At 37.5% G+C, this 20,932-nt stretch overlaps 1 protein-coding gene across 1 annotated transcript in view; it reads left to right on the forward strand.

Annotated features, from left to right (window-relative positions):
- The window catches only part of LOC126285431 (cubilin-like), a 1,398,426-nt gene that overhangs the window by 1,232,101 nt on the left and 145,393 nt on the right, over nt 1-20,932 (forward strand). The window contains exon 55 of the mRNA XM_049984811.1: nt 9,514-9,682. Within this exon, the coding sequence (XP_049840768.1) occupies nt 9,514-9,682 (169 nt within the window). The remainder of the gene's footprint in view (nt 1-9,513; nt 9,683-20,932) is intronic.

The raw sequence follows: 20,932 nt of genomic DNA on the forward strand, positions 1-20,932 counted from the left end.
TTACTCTTATTAACTCATGCATGATGTTTAAGCAGTAATCTCTGTCTGCATATTACGCTGTCTTCCACTTTTAAGCTCTTAAGTTTTCAAGTCTCATCAGATGCAGTTCCCAACCATCAGTCTTTCCTTCTCATCCTGTGTGGCAAGTCTCCTGACCCATGGTTCTGCGTGACTTTACCAAAATCTACCACTTTTCCTAGACCTCTTCCTTCCCCTTCAAACCATCTGCCTGAAGAAGGAGCAACTGGCTCCAATAGCTTACCAATTACAACTGTCTTTTATGTGTGTGTTCTGGTAGCACTTGGTGAGTAAATTTTTTGCCAGTATATGTTTAGTAATTTGAAATTGTCAATTTTTCAAGTTTGGGAGAAATAATGTATATAATTTTCATTGAGTCAGTCAGTCATTTCTATAACTTGAGCACCAAATTTGTCATTAATTTCTTATAAGAACAGGAAAACTTAAGGCAACAATGTTCCAGATCCAGAATGAGATTTTCACTCTGCAGTGGAGTGTGCACTGATATGAAACTTACTGGCAGATTAAAACTATGTACCGGACCAAGACTTGAACTCAGTGCCTTTGTCTTCCCAAGATGGAGTCTCAGTCCAGCACACAGTTTTGATCTGCCAGGAAGTTTCAATGTTCCAGGTGTTCTGACGCAATAGTGCGCCATGTATAAAGGCACTATTTTATGCAAAAATTTATGTTGGTTAGATACTGAAGTGCTTACCTGCATCACACTACTGGACTGTTCCCATTGTTATGTTTTCACTATGACAATGACACCTGACAAATCGATAGAATGTACGTTTATTTATTGATTGGTATTTGTCATATCCTAACACTACAATCTGGTAATTGGTCAAACCCACATAAACATTAATTGAAGTCTTACAAGCAATTAAATTTGTCATTTTTATATTATTTGATGAGAACAAACTGATGAACATCGCTGAGAATTAATAGCAACAAATGATAATGCAGAATTAAAAGTACTTTTAACTTTGGAGTTAAGTTGACCATTGTCTGGGTTTAAAGATTAAAATAAATAATCGTTCTTCCGTTTATCACTTCCACTGGAACTAGATTTAAAAAAAACACTTTTTCCACTAAATATTTTTTTCAGATTAGCTTTTAACATGGCTTCCATTACAACTCACATGATGAACTCAGAACACGGACTTAACATAGCCTAATATGAGACTAAACTTCACATAGACTAAAATTAGTGGGTGTCTCTGCTGTGGCACAAAATAACATTCAACACTCACCACATTACATATCATTATTTGAACACCTATTAAATTAAGTTTACATTTAAAAATTATGTCTTTGTGACAAGTTCAACACAGCGCAGCACTTCACAAAACAGAGGAAAATATTTGATAAGATTAACATTTTAGCCAATGAACATTTTAACACAAAATTTATGAGTTATATATGGATAACAGTTACTTTTAACTAATATTTAATTGTGCTTTTCTTATATAATGATTATGATTCCAAACATTCTGAAAGAGTATGGAACAAGTGCTGAATAAATTATAACAGCCATTTGTTTCATCAGAATATCATAAATATTTTTAAGACAATTACATGCTGTCATGTAGTCTTCCAGAATATTTAAAAATAGTTTATGTCCATAATAATATTCTGACATCTTAATGGTGAGCTTTTTTAATTGTAACAGTGTTAGTGAACACATGTAAATTTAATGAACAAAAATGAAGAATTAACTATGTGTTTGTAAGAGTATTATACTTCGGGATTTTGGATCAGATGTTACACTAAAAAGTGAGGATCAGGCTGTATCAAGTGGTGAACTAGAATGGGACAATTCAGTACCTTTTCTCTCCTTTAATGATATCACTTTCCCACAATGTTAAATCCTTCCTTCTTTTCAGGGCCAACGTTGCTCCAGTTTTTTGCAATATGGATGCTCCTTGGCTAGTATGATCAAGTTTATATTTACTTCTAGGAGTTCCATCATTTAGTTACCAGTTCATAACACTCATCCGGAACTGATGAAGCACAGCTTGGCTGGGATGTGGTCATTTTCATGTTCACTAGCCTTGAGACCTTCCACTGTATCACCTTCTGCTTTGTCTTCATGGTAGAGTTCTTCAACATAAGAAAAAAGTAATTTAATTCTTCAGCTGCAACAATCATTTGACACTAGCCACTCCTACACAGATTTGGAACACTGAGAAGTAGAACTATCTGCCTTGGATAGTGCATTGACAATACATTTCTCTTGCAAAAGTTACACAAACCAAAACACAGCATCAGTCACTTCAAGCTTCCTGTCTTCTGCAACAGTCTCCAAAATATTAATTTTAACATTTTTTGATGGAAGTCTGTATGCTCTCCATTAATAATCTTCTGCTACTGAAAAATTATGAAATGAACAACTAGATAATACTGCATAGATTGATTTACTACAAATTACGTCCTGTACAACCCATATATTACTTACAGAAGATCAACATATTAATTTATAAAGCACAGTTTATTCTGCCGATATACAGTAGAAATTCACTACAAATGTGTTCAAAAGACTAATGATGGAGAAGAACTCCTTCCAGTTGTCATACATACTGTTACTGTTGGAACCTTCACACTTTGATATTTAAAACTGCTATATGACTAACAATGAAGATAACGTAACTGCCTCTATGTGCATTTTGTCACACACCTCACTACAAACAAGTGTCAGCAGTCCATGGTTCCTTGTGATGAATTGTTTTCATACAGAGAGCCTTAAAATTTTATTTCTTTACTAATCCTAGTTCTTTGAGAAATTTATTTGCCTGAATTGTCCATGGTTCCTTGTGATGAATTGTTTTCATACAGAGAGCCTTAAAATTTTATTTCTTTACTAATCCTAGTTCTTTGAGAAATTTATTTGCCTGAATTTTTATCATTTCTTACTGATGTACATGTCTTACTAACCCTTCATTTCCTGCCAATTTTTATATGGAAAAAATATAAATAAAAAAATAACTGAAAAATGCATTAAGGAATTGGACACAGTTTTCCTGCTCCCCAAGCAGATGTCTTGGTTGCAGCACTTTTGCGGAGCAACATTTTATTTGTGGATACATAAATGACAGTCTTAAATACTTCATTTCTCTATTTCTGGGAAAATGTGCATTTGCATATATGATTATATAAAACTGCTTACTTTTCAGTTGCCTATCAATCCTGTCAATTACGAATATATTGCACATTGTGAATTTTATGGCTGGCATTCTCAAACACAGTTGGGACATTCAGCCAAAATATCTTTGTATATAATCAACCTGCCAAACATAAGTGGAAATTGTCTCAAGTTAAAAATAATAGTTCACTGCACACTGAATAGATATGTACCCAGTAGAATAGTTCATAATGGGAGGGAACCTCCATGGTATACAGCCACTGTAATGAAACTTCTAAAGAAACAGAGTTCACTGCATGATAGGTGTAAAACAAAGCGTAGGGCTATAGACAGAGAGATGCTGAATGAAATGCGTTAGCTGTCAAGAGAGCAATCTGCGATGCCTTCAATGACTGCCGTATCAGAATATTGTCCAATGACATTTCACAGAACCCAAAGAAATTCTGCTTGTATGTAAAGGCTGTTAGTGTCCAGTCCCTAGCAAATGAGACAGGAAATGAAATTAAGGGCAGCAAAGCAAAAACTGAATTGCTGAACTCCTTTTTCAAATCTTCTTTACAAATGAAATTCAGAGAATTGCCCCAATTTAATTCTTGTACCACTGAGGAGATGAATAAAATAAGTGGTATTGAGAAATTGAACAAAACTCCAGCCCCAATGGAATCACTGACAGTTTCTGCACTGCATTTGGGACTGAGTTAGCCCATTCTCACTACAACCTATCAGAAATCCCTGGAACAAAAAACTGTGCCCAATTCTTGGAAAAAGACATAGTTCACACCCATCTACAGTAGTAGAAGTGGTCAACAAAACTGCTGTTCAATATCCTTGACTAAAATTTGTTGTAGAATCATAGAACATATTCTGAGCTCAAACATAATGAGATATCTTGAACAGAATGACCTCCTCAGGGCCAACCGGCATGTTTTATGAAAACATTGCTCGTGTTAAACTCAACATCCAATTTTCTCACATGACATACTGAAAGCTTCAGATTGAGGCAACTAGGTAGATGCAGTGTTTCTTGATTTCCAAAAAGGATTTGACCCAGCACCACACCAATGCTTATTGTCAAAAGTTTGATCATATGCGGTATTCTAACGCTTTAGATGACCCAAAGTGATGTGAAGTGGAATTGCAAAATTCACACCTCTCTCACATCAGTTGACTTACTTGATCAGCACAGCTGATCTTCTTCTCTGGATTGCCGGCTCCGCCGATCTCCAAAACCTTCTTCTCTGAAGAATAATGCTGGTTGTAGGAATTTATAAGACTCTCTCTCTACTTTTTTGAAACAATTTAGTACTCAAAGAATACTTTTAGTTCAGTCTTGATATATTTTAACTTCCTCCAATATCATATTCACCATTTCTCACATTAATATTTGAATGTTTTCAAGTCAACCGATTCATCTCATGTTTGACTCAATAAAATACATCTGCAATAAAATTGGTTTAACAACCACATAATTTAAGAATTTATTGCCTTTAGCGAGTCCAATACATGAAGTACTTAAAAGTCTGTATTCAATTGTTCATTTTTCCTTAACAATAATCACAGTCACTAAAACAGGAAAGAATACTACATAATTACTCCTTCTTCTTTCATCACAGCTCCTGTGGTGCTAGCGGCAAACACTTGTCGGCGTTGTTCAACTGCCATCCTTACAGTTTTCTCATAACAGACTTCCAACCTGCACACAGAAACAGGTGGTGCAGCAGATACATTTCCACTCTCTCACTTATATTTAAAATATCATGTGTTCGAGATGGTAAAAGGACGAGTTGGTTCTGGAATTTACACAGAAATTCTTGAATCACTACATATCCCTCACCTCAGCTCGAACACACGATATTTTATGCATAATACTAATTCACATTTTAACCAGTATACATTCTATTTCTTTTAGTAATTGAGAACATCCTTTTATTTAATACTTAGCTCTTCTTTTTTCATTCTACTTTGATAATAACAACTTGAGCATTTCACCTAATGTTGGAGTCATTTCTTTTATATCTAGGAATCATGCAGACAACATTTCTGATTTCCAATCATAAACTCCAGGTGCCATAGACACTTCATTATTTCATCCTTTATTCTAATTCTTTGGACTATTTCTTCTTTAGCACATACTACTTTCATTATTCACAGTAGTTTGTAGTCTGAAGGAACTCTGGGCAAATGAAAGTGTTCTTTCTGGCACTCATAACACATAATAATGCTAGTGATATGTAGAATTCAAACTTACCAGAATAATGCCTATAAAATGTATGACTTCTGTCACAGTACTGTCTTTTTTCCATAGGATCATACCTATACCTTACCTGTGGGTTGACCCTATGAGTGCACTTCCTCCTTCCATTCTGATAGGTACACTCCATCATAAAACCTCCCTATTCATCAAGCCACAGGTCATCATATCTCTATGTAGGTACACCTGCCCTATATCCTTAGCAAAACTGGACATGCCCCCCTTGTCTTTTGTGAGTAGGCCTCATGGTTCATTGCCCTCGTATACATTTCCCTAGCAGAGCTATGAAGATGTTGTTTTAGTTGAACTAGGTCGTCAACCTTGTACTGAGGTTCAACTGTATCCTAATTATGTTTAGTTACTCTTTGTTGTGCCTTTTCAACTAAATTTCTGGAAACTAGTTCCTGATTAAGATCGTAATCAACAGTAGGTTGTTCAGGGCCAATTGAAAAATTTAATCAGAGGTTCTCCTACAAAAGGTTTGCCTATTACTTCTAAAGGTGTTAAACGCCAGCGCGCCCATTCGCGGTGCAGCTGCACACTATTCTCACGTTTTCCTTTGTGTTTTCATTGTTGAATTTAAATTGATATTGGGTGGAAATTATTAAAATATATTTCAGAAGTTAAGAAAACTGTATTTTCACAATTTTACATATCATTTTCAATGTGACACATTTTAAAACAAGGTGGTGCACACAAGGAAACTTTGCATTCTGCGCACCAGTATGAAGTCTCTTTGCGAAGGCCTTTTCTCATACACACCACACATCTCCTTGTTGGTCTTTTCTTCGTTGTGGGTGGCAGAAGGTCTGGAAAATGCCTGGCTGTAAGGCATGTTGGTTTTGGTGTTCGAGGTGGGCGTCCTACTGATGTCCCTTGATGTGGTGAAGATATGGTCAACTGTTCACCAAGAATAATCAGGAAGCTCATTCTACTTTGTTCGCCACTATGCTTCTTGTACAGAATGTATGCATTGTAGCATCCAATGTCCAACAAGTGGCGGAAAAGCTTCCGATAGTATTTTTTCAGTCTGCTTCTGGCCATCTGGTAGCTTTGTAACTGAGAATCGCACCTATCCATACCCCCCATATTCTTGTTGTAGTCAACGACAACTTGTGGCTTTTGAACAATTCCCTTCTTCAAGTTTACATTCACAAATGTATCGTCATGGAAGGTGCTGACTGTAACAATGTCTCTCTTGTCTTTCCATTTCATTAGCATTTGCTTGACTTTGTACCCTGTTATGTACTCCCCTTTCTTCAGTTTTTCTTTTTTTACGATGTCAGGGAACCCCTTCCTGTCTTGCCACATTGTGCCAACAACATCGATGTTATTGCTGGTTAGTTTGTCCACCAAATCTGTTCTGGTGTATCAGTTGTCAAGATAAATACAGTGACCTTTCCCGAGTAGATCATGTGCAAGCTCCAAAACAATGCAAGAGGTTATTTTTTCATCTGGATAGTGGCTACCATAATTAGTGGCCTTTCCAGTATAAACAATAAAGTCCCATATATACCCGGAACTGCTTTCACAGAGTTCGTACAATTTGATGCCAAATCTGCTACGCTTTGATGGAATATGTTGCTACCATCCAAGCCGTCCTTTCCAGAGCAACAACGATTCTTCAAAGGTGATGTTCCTTTCTGGCATGTACACTGATCTGAATTTACGCTGCAGATGCTTCATAATGCGGTGAATTTTGAGTAGTTTTCTGCTGATAGTTCCTAGTGGATCATGTGAGGTATTGCCAGCAAAGTAGAGGGAATTTAATAGAAGATGAAACCGCTTTTCACTCATCACTTTCCTGAAAAATGTGTGTCAACTGATTCCCTCTTTGAAAAGTACATTTTTTGGTCTGGTTTGTGAAGAACTCCTTGAAGTACAAGCATTCCAATAAGTGTTTTACCTCCTTACGTGTAGTATAATGCCAGCTGTGAACCCTGGAGCGTGCTGCTAAATTGGGAAGAGAAGCTGTGAACTGTTCTGCATATAAGTTTGTGTGTTCAGCTATCATTGTGCAGAAAGCATGATCCAGAAAACACATAAAACAACTCATTACATCGTTTTGTTTTAGGGGCACAACTGTACCACTATTACCACTGAACAATTATTGAATATGAACTGAACTAGCACCCACAAATTCACTAGGTACTGTCTGCTGCAGTAGTGTGTCTTCGTCAGATGTTTCTGACTCGAAGTCACTTTCACTAGCCTCAATATCTGTATCTTGAAAACTTTCAGAACTGTCACTGAAATTATCGTCACTTTCTAAAAGCAGCTTCTCAATATCCAAATCTGATAAACAACTTCTTTTCACCATTGCAAAAGATCACTCACTAACATTGCAGTAAACACAGATTAAAACGGTGCGCTTTTGCGACTGCTTCACAGGACGCATTTTCTCGATACCCACTCGGGTGGACAATGTTACAACTAGCCTAAAACATGCTGTGTTGCGTGACAAGACCTGCCATCTAGTGGACAAAGCTCAACTAATACCACAGTGTCAACGGCAGGCCGATAACTCATTCTCACTAGCTAATAGCCACAGAACGCAGTGGACAGATATATCCGTCGAACTCACTATGCAATGGCAGAGCATGGATGGATATATGCATCATGCCCACTTAAAAGTTTAAGAGTCAAACAAAACATAAATTTTGCCCATGTCCCCAGTGAAAATAATCCATTGTTGTTATAATCTATGTTAGGGTTGTATATTCAATAACCTAAAGCATATTTCAGGAATTTTAAAAAATTAAAAAAATATTGTTTGAATCATCATCTTATGAAAAATGGTCTCTCTCCAGAAACGGGTAACAATCATTGTCCCATATGCATAGATATGCCAATTTCCATAAGCTTTTATGATTAGTAACAACTTTTGAACAGCCCCCCCCCCCCCCCCCCCCCCCCCCCCCCCGTCACTTTTTTTTCCTTTCTGTTAACTTGTAATTGTGCCTAACATTTCTCCAAGGTTTCTTACCCGTACTGGGCTGCCACTGAACTTTTGTTAAGTTGTAATTGCACTTGATGCTCCTCAAGGTTTTCTAAATCATAAAGGGAGAATTCTTTCATAATTCTCAGCTGTAATCTAATCAGAGTTGGTGTTTCCATTCTGATTTACTGGTCCACAAAGAGAATATCATCTATTTCTCTGTAGATCTTTGTGAAAGGTCACACTCTCTGTGCGTTGATAGTTTTTATTCATCTGGAATGAACTTTTTACAACTGAAGCAAAAATTTGAGGCTTGGTTGTTAAAGGTATTGTGTGTCAATGCTTTAATAAATCAGATTATCACTATCAATGCAAATATACAAACATAAAAGTTAATAATTTATGAGACAGAAATGCCTGTAGGACTTAACTTCAGGAGGCAAAATATGCAGCTCTCCAACTAGACACATGTAAATGTAACTGTGAAATATTTCCTAGTTTTCTGAACTAACAATTACTTCCTTGTAGAAAAGAGAGAGATACATTGGGGAAGCGCTTGTCACTCAAATCCTAGGTAGAGAGAGGCCCAACAGTAATGAGTTTGATGGAAGACAAAGGTAGAATAGTATACATATGTTTATGTGTGGCTTGCAGCAATATTGACATTTATCCTTGTGTACTGGTGTCTCTTAAGTCATGAGAAAATATTTTTACAGGTAAGCAGGCACCTATCAAAGAAACACATAGCCAAACTAATTGGAAGTCACATCTTATTTAAGATCCAGCATCCACAATGACAATTGAGAGATGTGTCTTACTGCCACAGTATTTTTATACCATTTAATCATGTATGTGTTAAGTGAGGTTGAAATTGGTACAGATATACCAAATCTTACTGGTTCAAAAAAATTAATATATGTTTCTTATTTATCACACAAAATTTAGCCAATTCAGTGTTCCTAGAGATCAACCACAGCAGCTTATAAAATTGTCATAGTGTCATAACAATTGATACTGTTGTACCCTTTGTTACTCCACATGTTCTTGGAAATTACATTTGGGTTTATTCTGAATAACAGTGTATCTAATAGCTTATAAATTATGAGTTATTATGTTTAGATGCTCATGTGGTGAATAAATTAATGTCATTTACTTTTACAGGCCTTATGGAATTATGGATGTGGAGGAATAATCTCAGACAGGATTGAGGGAACTGTTATGTCACCAGGTTATCCAAATGCTTATTCTCCAAATCTTACTTGTAATCACACCATTGTTGCACCAGGCCATGTTATGGAAGCTCAGTTTTTGGATTTCAGTATTGAAAAAGGTATAAAATTTGGCAATAGAATGATAATTCTATTTGACGCTGTACACAAATTAATGCTCTTCCTATAAAGTTTTAACATATTTTTGCACAAATGGTTCTATAGTTTTTGATATTTAGCTATATTCTTTGTTATCATTTCCTTACATTTTAGTACACTTAATTTCTTGAGAAATAAAATATAGATTTTGATAAATGCGATTAACATATTTGTCCAAGACTTTTGTCTTTTTCAATTATTTTTAATTCAGATACTGCTGGTGAAAAAGGAACAAAGAAAAATAGAGGACAGAGATAAATTTTATCCAATGAGCATTCCTTTTTTTTAGCTATATTGAATGAAAGCAGGAAAGGGATAGTGTGGGATGGTATTGACCACGTACCTCACACCACTGAACAAAAAAGTGGTATGTGTGGTAGATTCTCATTCATACTTAGGTTAACATTTCTCCTGCTGGTACTATTACATATAATTCATTGCCAACATTGTGAAATAAACATTGGTTGCTTCACAATCTAGACTTGGCTTATGCCTACTCTTATCTGTGCTTGAATTGTAATTTGTATTCCATGAAACATACTAGTCAGACCCTATACAGCTCTTCCATGTCTATTCACCCCCACAGTTCATATCTATGTGATTGAGCCTATCCTAAGGATGCTCTCACCATTTTCTACCACAGTACCACTGAAAACTAAATCTGAACCTTGTTGTGCTGCTCATAAATGTAAACTGTCTCAGGATAACACATGTGAACTTAACGGAATACTGCAAAGTACCATCCACACTACTATATGAATGATCAACTTACTGTACTAGAGCTTAGGTATTGTCTATGTGGAACCATAGATTTCAATTCTTTGTGAATGTAATGGCTTGTTAAAATTAGTATTAAAGCTACGGCAAAATTTCTTACTACCACATAGAGATCTGCACTGATATTGCTAAGAATAACCTGGAATCAATTACTAAATGTTCAAAAATTGCTGTCTGCCATAGCATAGAGTGCTCCAATTTATACATGATGTATTTACCAAAGTATAAGATGACCCTGAATATAAGATCCCCCCCCCTCCCCCCTTTCATAACAAACATCTTGAAAACAATTTATTTTTTAACATATTCTGGCTAATCGAAATTACAAACTTTTCCTGGTGTTAGGTATCTGCCTAAAAGGTTAACATAACACCTTGTCTAAGCTTATGTCATTTATTAGTTATCTGCATTTGGATAATACATGGAGAAATAAAATAAACAAAAAGAATTTGTTTACATTAATTTTTATCTTCACTGCCTGTTTTGTTTAGCTAGTCTATTGTCTGTAGTACCACTATTTGTCATCATCATCATCATCATAACAGGACATCTGTGAAACACATATCATCTTTGTCACAAATATTTGGGGGTTTCATCTGAATTTGTTGTGATTTCTTTTTTCTCTTCTGAACACATAGCAGATTTCATTTCTGTGCTGAACGTTAGAATGTCCTTTGCTTCCAAATGTATAGCCTGTGTGCTGCTTTCTCATCAGTTGTGTAGAAACAGCAGCTGACACTCCATATTGTTCCCGTCATACCTCACAGTGAGCATTGACAACATTGCTGCATATGCTATTGTTGATTATTTGTCCAATTTCAAAGTCAGTTTGATTCTGAGTACAAATGGATTCACAGAAAATGCAGTTAAAACATGATACACGTTCATAAAAAGCCAAAGTACACAGTTTAGATTTCCATAGTTGGCAGCACAGTAAAATTTTGCGCCCACTCAACATTCCCCTCCTCACACTCATAATAGTTATCAACCAAGCTGAGCTTCAGCAACAGTGAAACATAGATGGCATTATCTTCCAGGGTGCAGGTCATATGTAACAACAGCAAGTAATACATAAATGAAAGATGTGAAAGATGACAATCACGATCCAGTCCAATTCTCAAACTTTGAGACATCCTGTGAACTGTAGCCCACGTAGGATGGCGATTTCACATAGATGGGCAGAGTGATAGGGAACTGTGGAGGGGACGAGGTTTGTGCATGCATGGCAGCAGAGAGCAGGCAAATGAAGTTCGGATTGCCAAACTTTGTTGCTGTGGACAACAGTCAGGCTCATTTGCCTTCAGTACTTCGTATTATACACTCCTGGAAATTGAAATAAGAACACCGTGAATTCATTGTCCCAGGAAGGGGAAACTTTATTGACACATTCCTGGGGTCAGATACATCACATGATCACACTGACAGAACCACAGGCACATAGACACAGCCAACAGAGCATGCACAATGTCGGCACTAGTACAGTGTATATCCACCTTTCACAGCAATGCAGGCTGCTATTCTCCCATGGAGACGATCGTAGAGATGCTGGATGTAGTCCTGTGGAACGGCTTGCCATGCCATTTCCACCGGGCGCCTCAGTTGGACCAGCGTTCGTGCTGGACGTGCAGACTGCGTGAGGCGACGCTTCATCCAGTCCCAAACATGCTCAATGGGGTACAGATCCGGAGATCTTGCTGGCCAGGGTAGTTGAATTACACCTTCTAGAGCACATTGGGTGGCACGGGATACATGCAGACGTGCATTGTCCTGTTGGAACAGAAAGGTCCCTTGCCGGTCTAGGAATGGTAGAATGATGGGTTCGATTATGGTTTGGATCTACCGTGCACTATTCAGTGTCCCCTCGACAACCACCAGAGGTGTACGGCGAGTGTAGGAGATCGCTCCCCACACCATGATGCTGGGTGTTGGCCCTGTGTGCCTCGGTCATATGCAGTCCTGATTGTGGCGCTCACCTGCACGGCGCCATACACGCATACGACCATCATTGGCACCAAGGCAGAAGCGACTCTCATCGCTGAAGACGACACGTCTCCATTCGTCCCTCCATTCACGCCTGTCACTACACCACTGGAGGTGGGTTGCACTGTGTTGGGGCGTGAGCGGAAGACGGCCTAACGGTGTGCGGGACCGTAGCCCAGCTTCATGGAGACGGTTGCGAATGGTCCTTGCCGATACCCCAGGAGCAACAGTGTCCCTAATTTGCTGGGAAGAGGCGGTGCGGTCCCCTACGGCACTGCGTAGGATCCTACGGTCTTGGCGTGCATCCGTGCGTCGCTGCGGTCCGGTCCCAGGTCGACGGGCACGTGCACCTTCCGCCGACCACTGGCGACAACATCGATGTACTGTGGAGACCTCACGCCCCACGTGTTGAGCAATTCGGCGGCACGTCCACCCGGCCTCCCGCATGCCCACTATACGCCCTCGCTCAAAGTCCGTCAACTGCACATACGGTTCACGTCCACGCTGTCTCGGCATGCTACCAGTGTTAAAGACTGCGATGGAGCTCCGTATGCCACGGCAAAGTGGCTGACACTGACGGCGGCAGTGCACAAATGCTGCGCAGCTAGCGCCATTCGATGGCCAACACTGCGGTTCCTGGTGTGTCCGCTGTGCCGTGCGTGTGATCATTGCTTGTACAGCCCTCTCGCAGTGTCCGGAGCAAGTATGATGGGTCTGACACACCGGTGTCAATGTGTTCTTTTTTCCATTTCCAGGAGTGTACGTTCAAATCTATCAGGTAATGATACATTTTAAAACCGACTTCGATCATTCGTCTACACGAGAGAAATCTTACTTATGAGTCTTGAGGTTGTGGTCACTGCTCCACAGCAATTGTCTCTGTGATGTTAGAAGGCCAGAACTGCTGATACAGCTTTTTGAAGATGTCATATACAATTTTTCTCAAAGCAACAATAGTCTGATGACAAGATCATCAAAAATAGTTGCAATAATTGCTACTTACTGTGATTTGGACTATATTATAAATAAAAATTTAATATTTAGCAAAATAAACTTGAAACTCAAACCAAAATCATTATATTTGTTTGACAGCTGCTTCTACGCCATATAATTTTTTAAATGTGTATAATGCACATACGTGTGCGTGTTTCACAGCAGTTTGATGTAAATCAAGGCATAAAAAAGAATTACTGGTAGCAAACAGTAGTGCAAAAGACTGTCATAAAAATTGTCAGTGTGTTATCACAATTTTGATGTAAATAAGTGTTATGAGTTTAAACTAACTCGTTCGACATTATAATGGGAGAATGCATTTATGATCGATTGAACAAGCTGACTATTAACCATCTTCTGTGAATAACTCAATGGAACACTGACTGATAACATCATAAACAAACGATATCTTGACAGGTAACTCTCCCTTTCATTTTTGCAATCATACCATGAAAATGACACCAGTTTACATGTCAAAATACTGGAGCTTTTGATGAATTTATCCAGCTGCATTCTTGTGAATTGTACAACAGGTTGCGAAAAGCTTAACTTTTCCTTGGGCATTGTGTTGAACATAATAGTCTGAATTCTTCACAGGCTAAGTATTTGGATTAATGAAAGCTAGGAAGTTTTCATGCGCAGTGTATGCAATTGATATGTTGACAAAAAAATTTTAAACCATGAGTCTTTAAAACCAAGAAAGATCATTACTTTACTTTGTTTCAAAATCTACATCATAATACAATCTGCTATCTATGTCCATGTCCAAACTATCTGATTGTAAATTTAGGATGGTAGGTTAAATGCTTTTATCCATATCCAACTCCCTGTGGAAGTCTTATTTCTGAAACTTCTCAGTGTGACACACACAGTGTGCCATGCACACACTGAAGGAGGGTACTGTCTATTGCATCAAGCACAAGCCTTTCAGTCTCTGCTGTCTTAAATGTTTTGTTTTCTTCCCCATATAACTTGTAACATGTCGCAAATTAATTCTGTAGATTACACTGACAGTAATATGCAGGTAAATGCAAAACTGTGTGACCACATTAACATGCAAGAAAGTCAAATTTGTACATTCTGTCGCACGACTTATAAATTAATGAGTTGCAGGACTTCAGCACAAATCTGGATTACATTGTCCGGAATACTTTTATTTTACAGCCAGAGCACAATATACCCTTCCTTGGTGCTCATACTTTGTCATTTCTCTGCAGCAGCTGAATGATAACTGGCACAGCAATTATTCTTGGGTATGGCAAGAATTGTTCAATGAATCACTTCTTTAAAGTGACAGTGTTTGTTTCCGAATGGTAGTCACTGCAGATTTTCTTACATCTAAATCCAAGTTTACCCTCAGGAACCAAACCAGAAGAAGAGACAGCATGCAGAATAAGTATCCGAGAACCTTTTCCTGTGGGAACTTTAAAACTACCAGTGCTGTCACTCATTTTTCAGCAGGTATTCATGGAATGATTGTTGTTCCCCCATGTTTCATCGATGTAATACAGTGTAGAACTATATCCTCCTCTTGTATTGTGCATCTTTATAATGAACGTGGTTCATGCTGATTATATATCACTTCTTGCAACATATTTGAAACCAATATATTTTAAATTTTTTGCATTGATGAAGCGCTGCATTTGAAGCCAATTTACTCAGCCATAATTGTAACAAGTTTTTGAGATGTTGAATATTCTCTTCTTCTATACATGTCAAACATGGAGTGCTTTAAAACATAGTTGTCAAAACACTCATCTATTCATGTTACAGGTTTCTTGCGATCTCATTGATTTTCAGTCAGCACAAAAAAAAGAAAATTCCTGATGTTTCTATAGCTCTAATATTTTTGTTTAGTATGCTCTATACAGTTATCTTGCTGACAAGTGCTTCTGCAGTTCATTCTTGAGTCTTCAATACATCAAAAATGGAAGTATCACTTTCAGATTCACATTTGAAAAGGCTATAAATGTGGGACATAAATCTCCTCGAATGCTTGTGAAGCATCTACATGTACAGCTGCATGATTACTCTGCAATTCACTCTTAAGTTCCCGGCAGAGCAGTCATAGAACCACCTTCAAGCTATTTCTCTTCATAAATCATTAATTTTTCACAGTCAAGTAAAATATTGACTTTGGTTCAGACTCAAGTGATGGTTTTTGGAGGACAAGATTTTTGCCTTTGAGTGTTACCTTTATTTAAAAAGCAGCATAAATGTATGTACTGGTATATTGTGTCCATACATGAATGAAAACTTTTATTGAAGACCTGTTTAGATACAACAAAATTTGTAAGTTCATAGAATTCAATACTATTTCCTCCCTTGTTTCAAAAAATTGCCAATTTTTAAAGCAGGAACTTAGATTGTTGTAGTGATTAGTTCATAGTTTCTTGTGTCCCCATTGCATAGTGCCACAAGTCAAATGCCATGAGTGTTAGAGCAAAGTTAATACTGTATCAAATGCTTCATTGTATCAGGAAATCTTGAGCCTGTTTGAACAAAAGTATTGTTTGCTGAGACCTACCTTGTGGAATTCTTTAAAATAAATTTTTACAAAACCTTAATAGTCAAAGCTTCATCTGTAAATGCAAGATGACCCCTATATTAATGTAGTAAACAATGTATAAATGTTAATCTTGGCAGCAACAGTTTAACATGCAAATGGAGATGACCCCATATTTTTTGAATGACATATGTAGGAAAACCTCATCCTGTAATAAGGTAAATGTGGTACAAAAATGTACAATTACATTATTCCCTAATCAAGTCCCAGAACTTTCCAGAAATATCAAATGTCAGAAGAAAAGCAGTTGTTGCTGGTGGGAATTAAGCCAGTTATCTGCATCCTGTCAGCCTTTAACTGTAACCATACACCACAGCATGCGGTCTTGCTCCCCTTTCTTGCAAAACAGTGAACTACTGATTCATAGTGGCCTGTAGCTTCCTGGATACAGGTCTAGTCTGTGGTCCTTCATAAGGTGGTGGAGGTGCAGCCTTGTGTCCTGGTTGTGCTATCACTTCCTAATGATCTATGTGATATTGCAATGTAGTTACTTCTATCAAGGTATGGACTTAATCAGGCAACTCATCATGTTCCTTGTGTCAGAAGTACTTATTGTCAATCTGTTCCTCACAACTGTGAAAGTGTGTCACTCAAAGTACATGGACATTGCCTCTGTGCTTTTCTCTCCTTCATATGGGATTTCCATCCTTGACTTTGTATCCGAGGGCTGCCAAGTGACATAATAATTAGTATGGACCAGAGGATTATTCTAATAATTTTTATGATGGCCTAACCTTTTACAAGATGTCAAACTCCATACATGGGTGCCTGCATTGTAACTTAGCTGGTTGGTGTTTGCCATTATAAAATTTACAGTCGTTATCCTGGACATCCTAACTCTGTATACTTGCTAGCTGTCATGATTCTGCAGTTCTGTTGCTGAGTTGTTTGATGCATTCAACCTCATCACTGTCAGGTTGAAATGTAATCAAAGTATACAGTATTGTTTTAGCATCATTGCTGTGGATAAGGAAAAACAATGTAAAACATGTTGATTATGGAATGGGTCCATTGATTGATACCCCTCCAGAATTCTTTCTAAATATGGGAAGAATTACTGTGTGAGTCAGACAGAGTGCAATGCAGTTATTGGGCAATCAGTCTTACAGCGTAATAGTTGTTGAACACTCTCCTTTCTTTACAGCAATTTAGACATGCCCATTGAATTCCCAGTGGAAACTTACTGGTCTCCAAATGTCTGTTTTTCTCTATGGTGATCAAATTGGGTAGGGAGTCAGTTGTACTTGGCTTGAAGAACCTTGCATGTAGTTCAACACATGCAGCATAAATGTGTGGTTTCTGACTTCATTTCTCAAGTTTTGTCTCCTTGTATCATTTGGTGTGAATGGTAGTTGTTCTTGGATCAGCAATACTATGTACTCATGGTTGAGGGCAACAATCCATTTTGTTACTTCTTCTGGCAACGTAGGTCCAATATTCACTTACTATCTGCCATAGTAGCAATATGGCAATGTGAGGTCCTTATGGTCTTCCATCACCATGCCATTCTGTTGAATATCTTTTAGAGTAGTCTTTTCTTTTAGATTGCCTTAAAGTTCCAAAACTGGAGTAATGAATTCCTCTATCACAGTGACATCCTTTGAAAAAGACACTTTCCAGATGTCCTCTGACATGCTCTTTATTAGTTATAAAACTTTCATCGTATTTGAGTTTACATGTGTACCACAGCACCAAAAATCTCTGTATATATGACTATTATTGTGTCATTTCCTCTGATATTGAGATGTGCTCTCAGCCTATGAAGGACATCAATCGGGTTTAGCATCTCAAAGGGCAATGATTTTGTTTTTCTGGGGGAAGAGGCTCACACAGGCTTAGACCATAAAGATCTGTAGATGGAAAAAAAACCTGTAACATCATTTTAAACTATTTAACTGTATTACCAGGTTTTCTTTTTCTTTTATGGGAAATTATATTACAGCTTTTTCATCTTTTTCAGTTTTTGTCATTGTTCACTCTCCGATTTTATTATTTTGCAGCAAAGTGTAGTTTACCTGGATACTTCTCATTTACAATGTCCTTTAATCTTACAGAAACTTTTGGGTGACAATTAATGAAACGACCATGGAATTGGTGAAATACTTTTTTTTCCATTTTCAAATCGAAGCACTTAAAACTTTCACTTGGCTTCATTAAAGACCCTCTTGAAATTGTCTGAACCTAGTTCTTTCCTGAAACATCTACATGATCAGATAGTTTACCATACAGTTGTGCTAATTCAGAGTATCTGCATTTAACTCTATAAGCAAGATATCCTGCAATCATCTCTAACAACTCAACAGTTTCATGTAAATCTTTAACATTTTCTCCTTGGTACAGTTCAAAAATTTTCCACCTTTGGAACAATCGCTTCAACTTCCCTGTAGATAATGAGGCTTGCTTGTCAGAAGATGATGGTCCTGCAGTCGTATCTCAAGTTTATGGCAGCATATTGACACTTAAGGTGTCAAATTCTTTCTCATTCTTGCATGTACTATCTGATAGGATTTTGCTCACATTATGACTTGAAATCAAAGACTTAATTCTTTGGGAGACAGTAGGCAAAGGATGGTTGTAGAATCTCCTTAGTCCTCTTACTTTGTAAAAGTAGCTCTCATTCATATCTTGATTGCATCTTGAAGACATGATGTACCAATGGCCTTTCAGTGTTAATTATGTTGCCATAGACATTAGAAACCTTTTCTGAGAAGGAAGCAAGTCATCATTAAGTTTCTTTTATTGTATTTTTTGAGTTTGCTCCTTTCTGTTTTCTCATAACTTTTTGGTACAGAACAAATACAACAGTCACTTGTAAGCTGATCTTCTTCTCTCCCTCTTTTTTTTCATCTTATTACCCTAATTGTGAAAATCAGATCATATAGTTCTTCCAAAGTGTTATTTTGGTCTGGTAAATAATTTCCATATGCATTTTTTAATTTGTGTCTGGGGTTCAGTACACCAGATCCGTTGTTTATGACTTTTGTAGCCTCATAAACATAACTGAAGTCAGGAAGTCTGTGGCAAATGTCTTGCCCTACAGGAAGAGAAAACTGCTCAGCTGCTTTCCTTACAGTTTGCCTTTCACACCAGCAACAAGCAAGTGGTTCATTGTTACTTGTGGGCATATTGTGCTCTCACATTAAATTCAACATTTTTTGTTACTTGAATCATTTAATTCCACAAGTTGTTAGAAACGGCTGGGCCAAAGTTAAAATAACGAAACTTCTGATGACAATAACTTGAGCATTGTTGTGAGGTCCTCTGATAATCTCCTTTACCTGGTCAAAAGATATTTCACTGTTTATGTTCATTTCTTCAAAGCTAAGAATTATGTCTTTTACAAATTTTGTTAATAACTTTGATTGAGTTTTCAAAACACTAAGGCTGAAATCAGTAAAACCTGATGGAATGCAATACTGCCTGAGTCTTCTTTTAATAGCGACTGCACTAGGAAGAGGATATTTCAATACATTCCTGACAAAAGCTAATGCTTTGTATGATAGGCAACCTAAAGTTGCAACCTTTGCAACATCTTCAGATGATCAGTAGAACTCTGTCCTTTCATAACTGCTTCCTGTCGACAGTTAGATTAATAGCCCTGAATCACTTTTTGAGCACGTTTTAACTTCAGTAAGTCGGCACTACACTGAAAGGGATATTCCTGTAAATCTTCATTCTTCTGCATAAGGTCTTTTATCTCCGTTTCCATAATTTCTAATTGTTAGCATAAGCATGCATTGTTGCGTTCATAGCAGTGTTTGTTTTCATGGTTAACGTTTTGTCTGGTAATAATTTCTTCATTAGTTGGTGGTATATTTACCTGTAAAATCTCTTCAACAGTGGCTTCGGTTTTGTGCCCAAATATTTCTCTCCTTATTAGCCTCATTACTACATTATAAACATCACTGGGTGAGGGAAGGTTTAGAGTTGGAACAGCATGAGTCTTCAGCTTGCATTTCTAAAAAATATTCAACAGTCACATTTCAAATCTCTTTCATAATCTGAATCAGTAAAATGTATTGAACAGACGTGAGCATTTTCAACCAAAGATATGTCTGCATGTTTATAAGCATTTATTCAATTGTGGCGCTGTTGACCAGGATGTGTGTGCTGCTTACCTTGAGTCTGGCATGCTTCATGATGAAGCTGATGCCACATGTTTCCATGGTGCCAGCTGGCATTCCTCTTCAAAACAGATCAACATGTTTTGAAAACAATCCAACTTGTTGTGGTTGATATACCATGTCTATCATAATGTTTTCACCTGGGTCTGCCAAGGGAGTGTCTGCTTCAGAGCTGGAGCATAGACAATTTGCAGACCATGCTTGTAATGTGGACCGGTGTGGTCACAGGTGAAGGCCTTGGATTTTTCAATTTCTTCCCTGCCATTTTCTGTTTCACTCCTACACTGTACTTTCCTTTTCCCATATTCTCTACCCTTTTCCCCCCATCTCTCTCTAAGTCATCTTGTAACATGGAGCAGAGGATCTCTTAGGTCCACACCTCTGTTTGAGTTAGAATTTGCTTAATTTTCCAATCATGGTCTTTTGCAAGATGGGTGTGGAAAGAGGTAATGTGTTGTCTGACTTTACAGAATAAGTACTCTAAGAACTTTAACTTAAACATTTTCCATGCTGCTTACTGCCTCTACCATAGTGTACACTTGTGGAGTGTGGTAAGTATCTTTCAGATTTACAAAAGTAACCAGTGATGAAATGTACTATTTATCCATCTCTTCTATTAATCCTGTATGATAAGCATCCCATACTGATTAATAGTACTCAGGTATAGTCAAACAAGAGCATGGTAATCCACCTCTCACATGGGTGAATTATAAAATTTTCCTATAGAATTTCAATTTCACAAACTTTTGTTTTGTTTTGTTTTGTTTTCTTTT

The sequence above is a fragment of the Schistocerca gregaria genome, chromosome 8, assembly GCF_023897955.1.
Source record: "Schistocerca gregaria isolate iqSchGreg1 chromosome 8, iqSchGreg1.2, whole genome shotgun sequence".
NCBI classification, from domain to species: domain Eukaryota; kingdom Metazoa; phylum Arthropoda; class Insecta; order Orthoptera; family Acrididae; genus Schistocerca; species Schistocerca gregaria.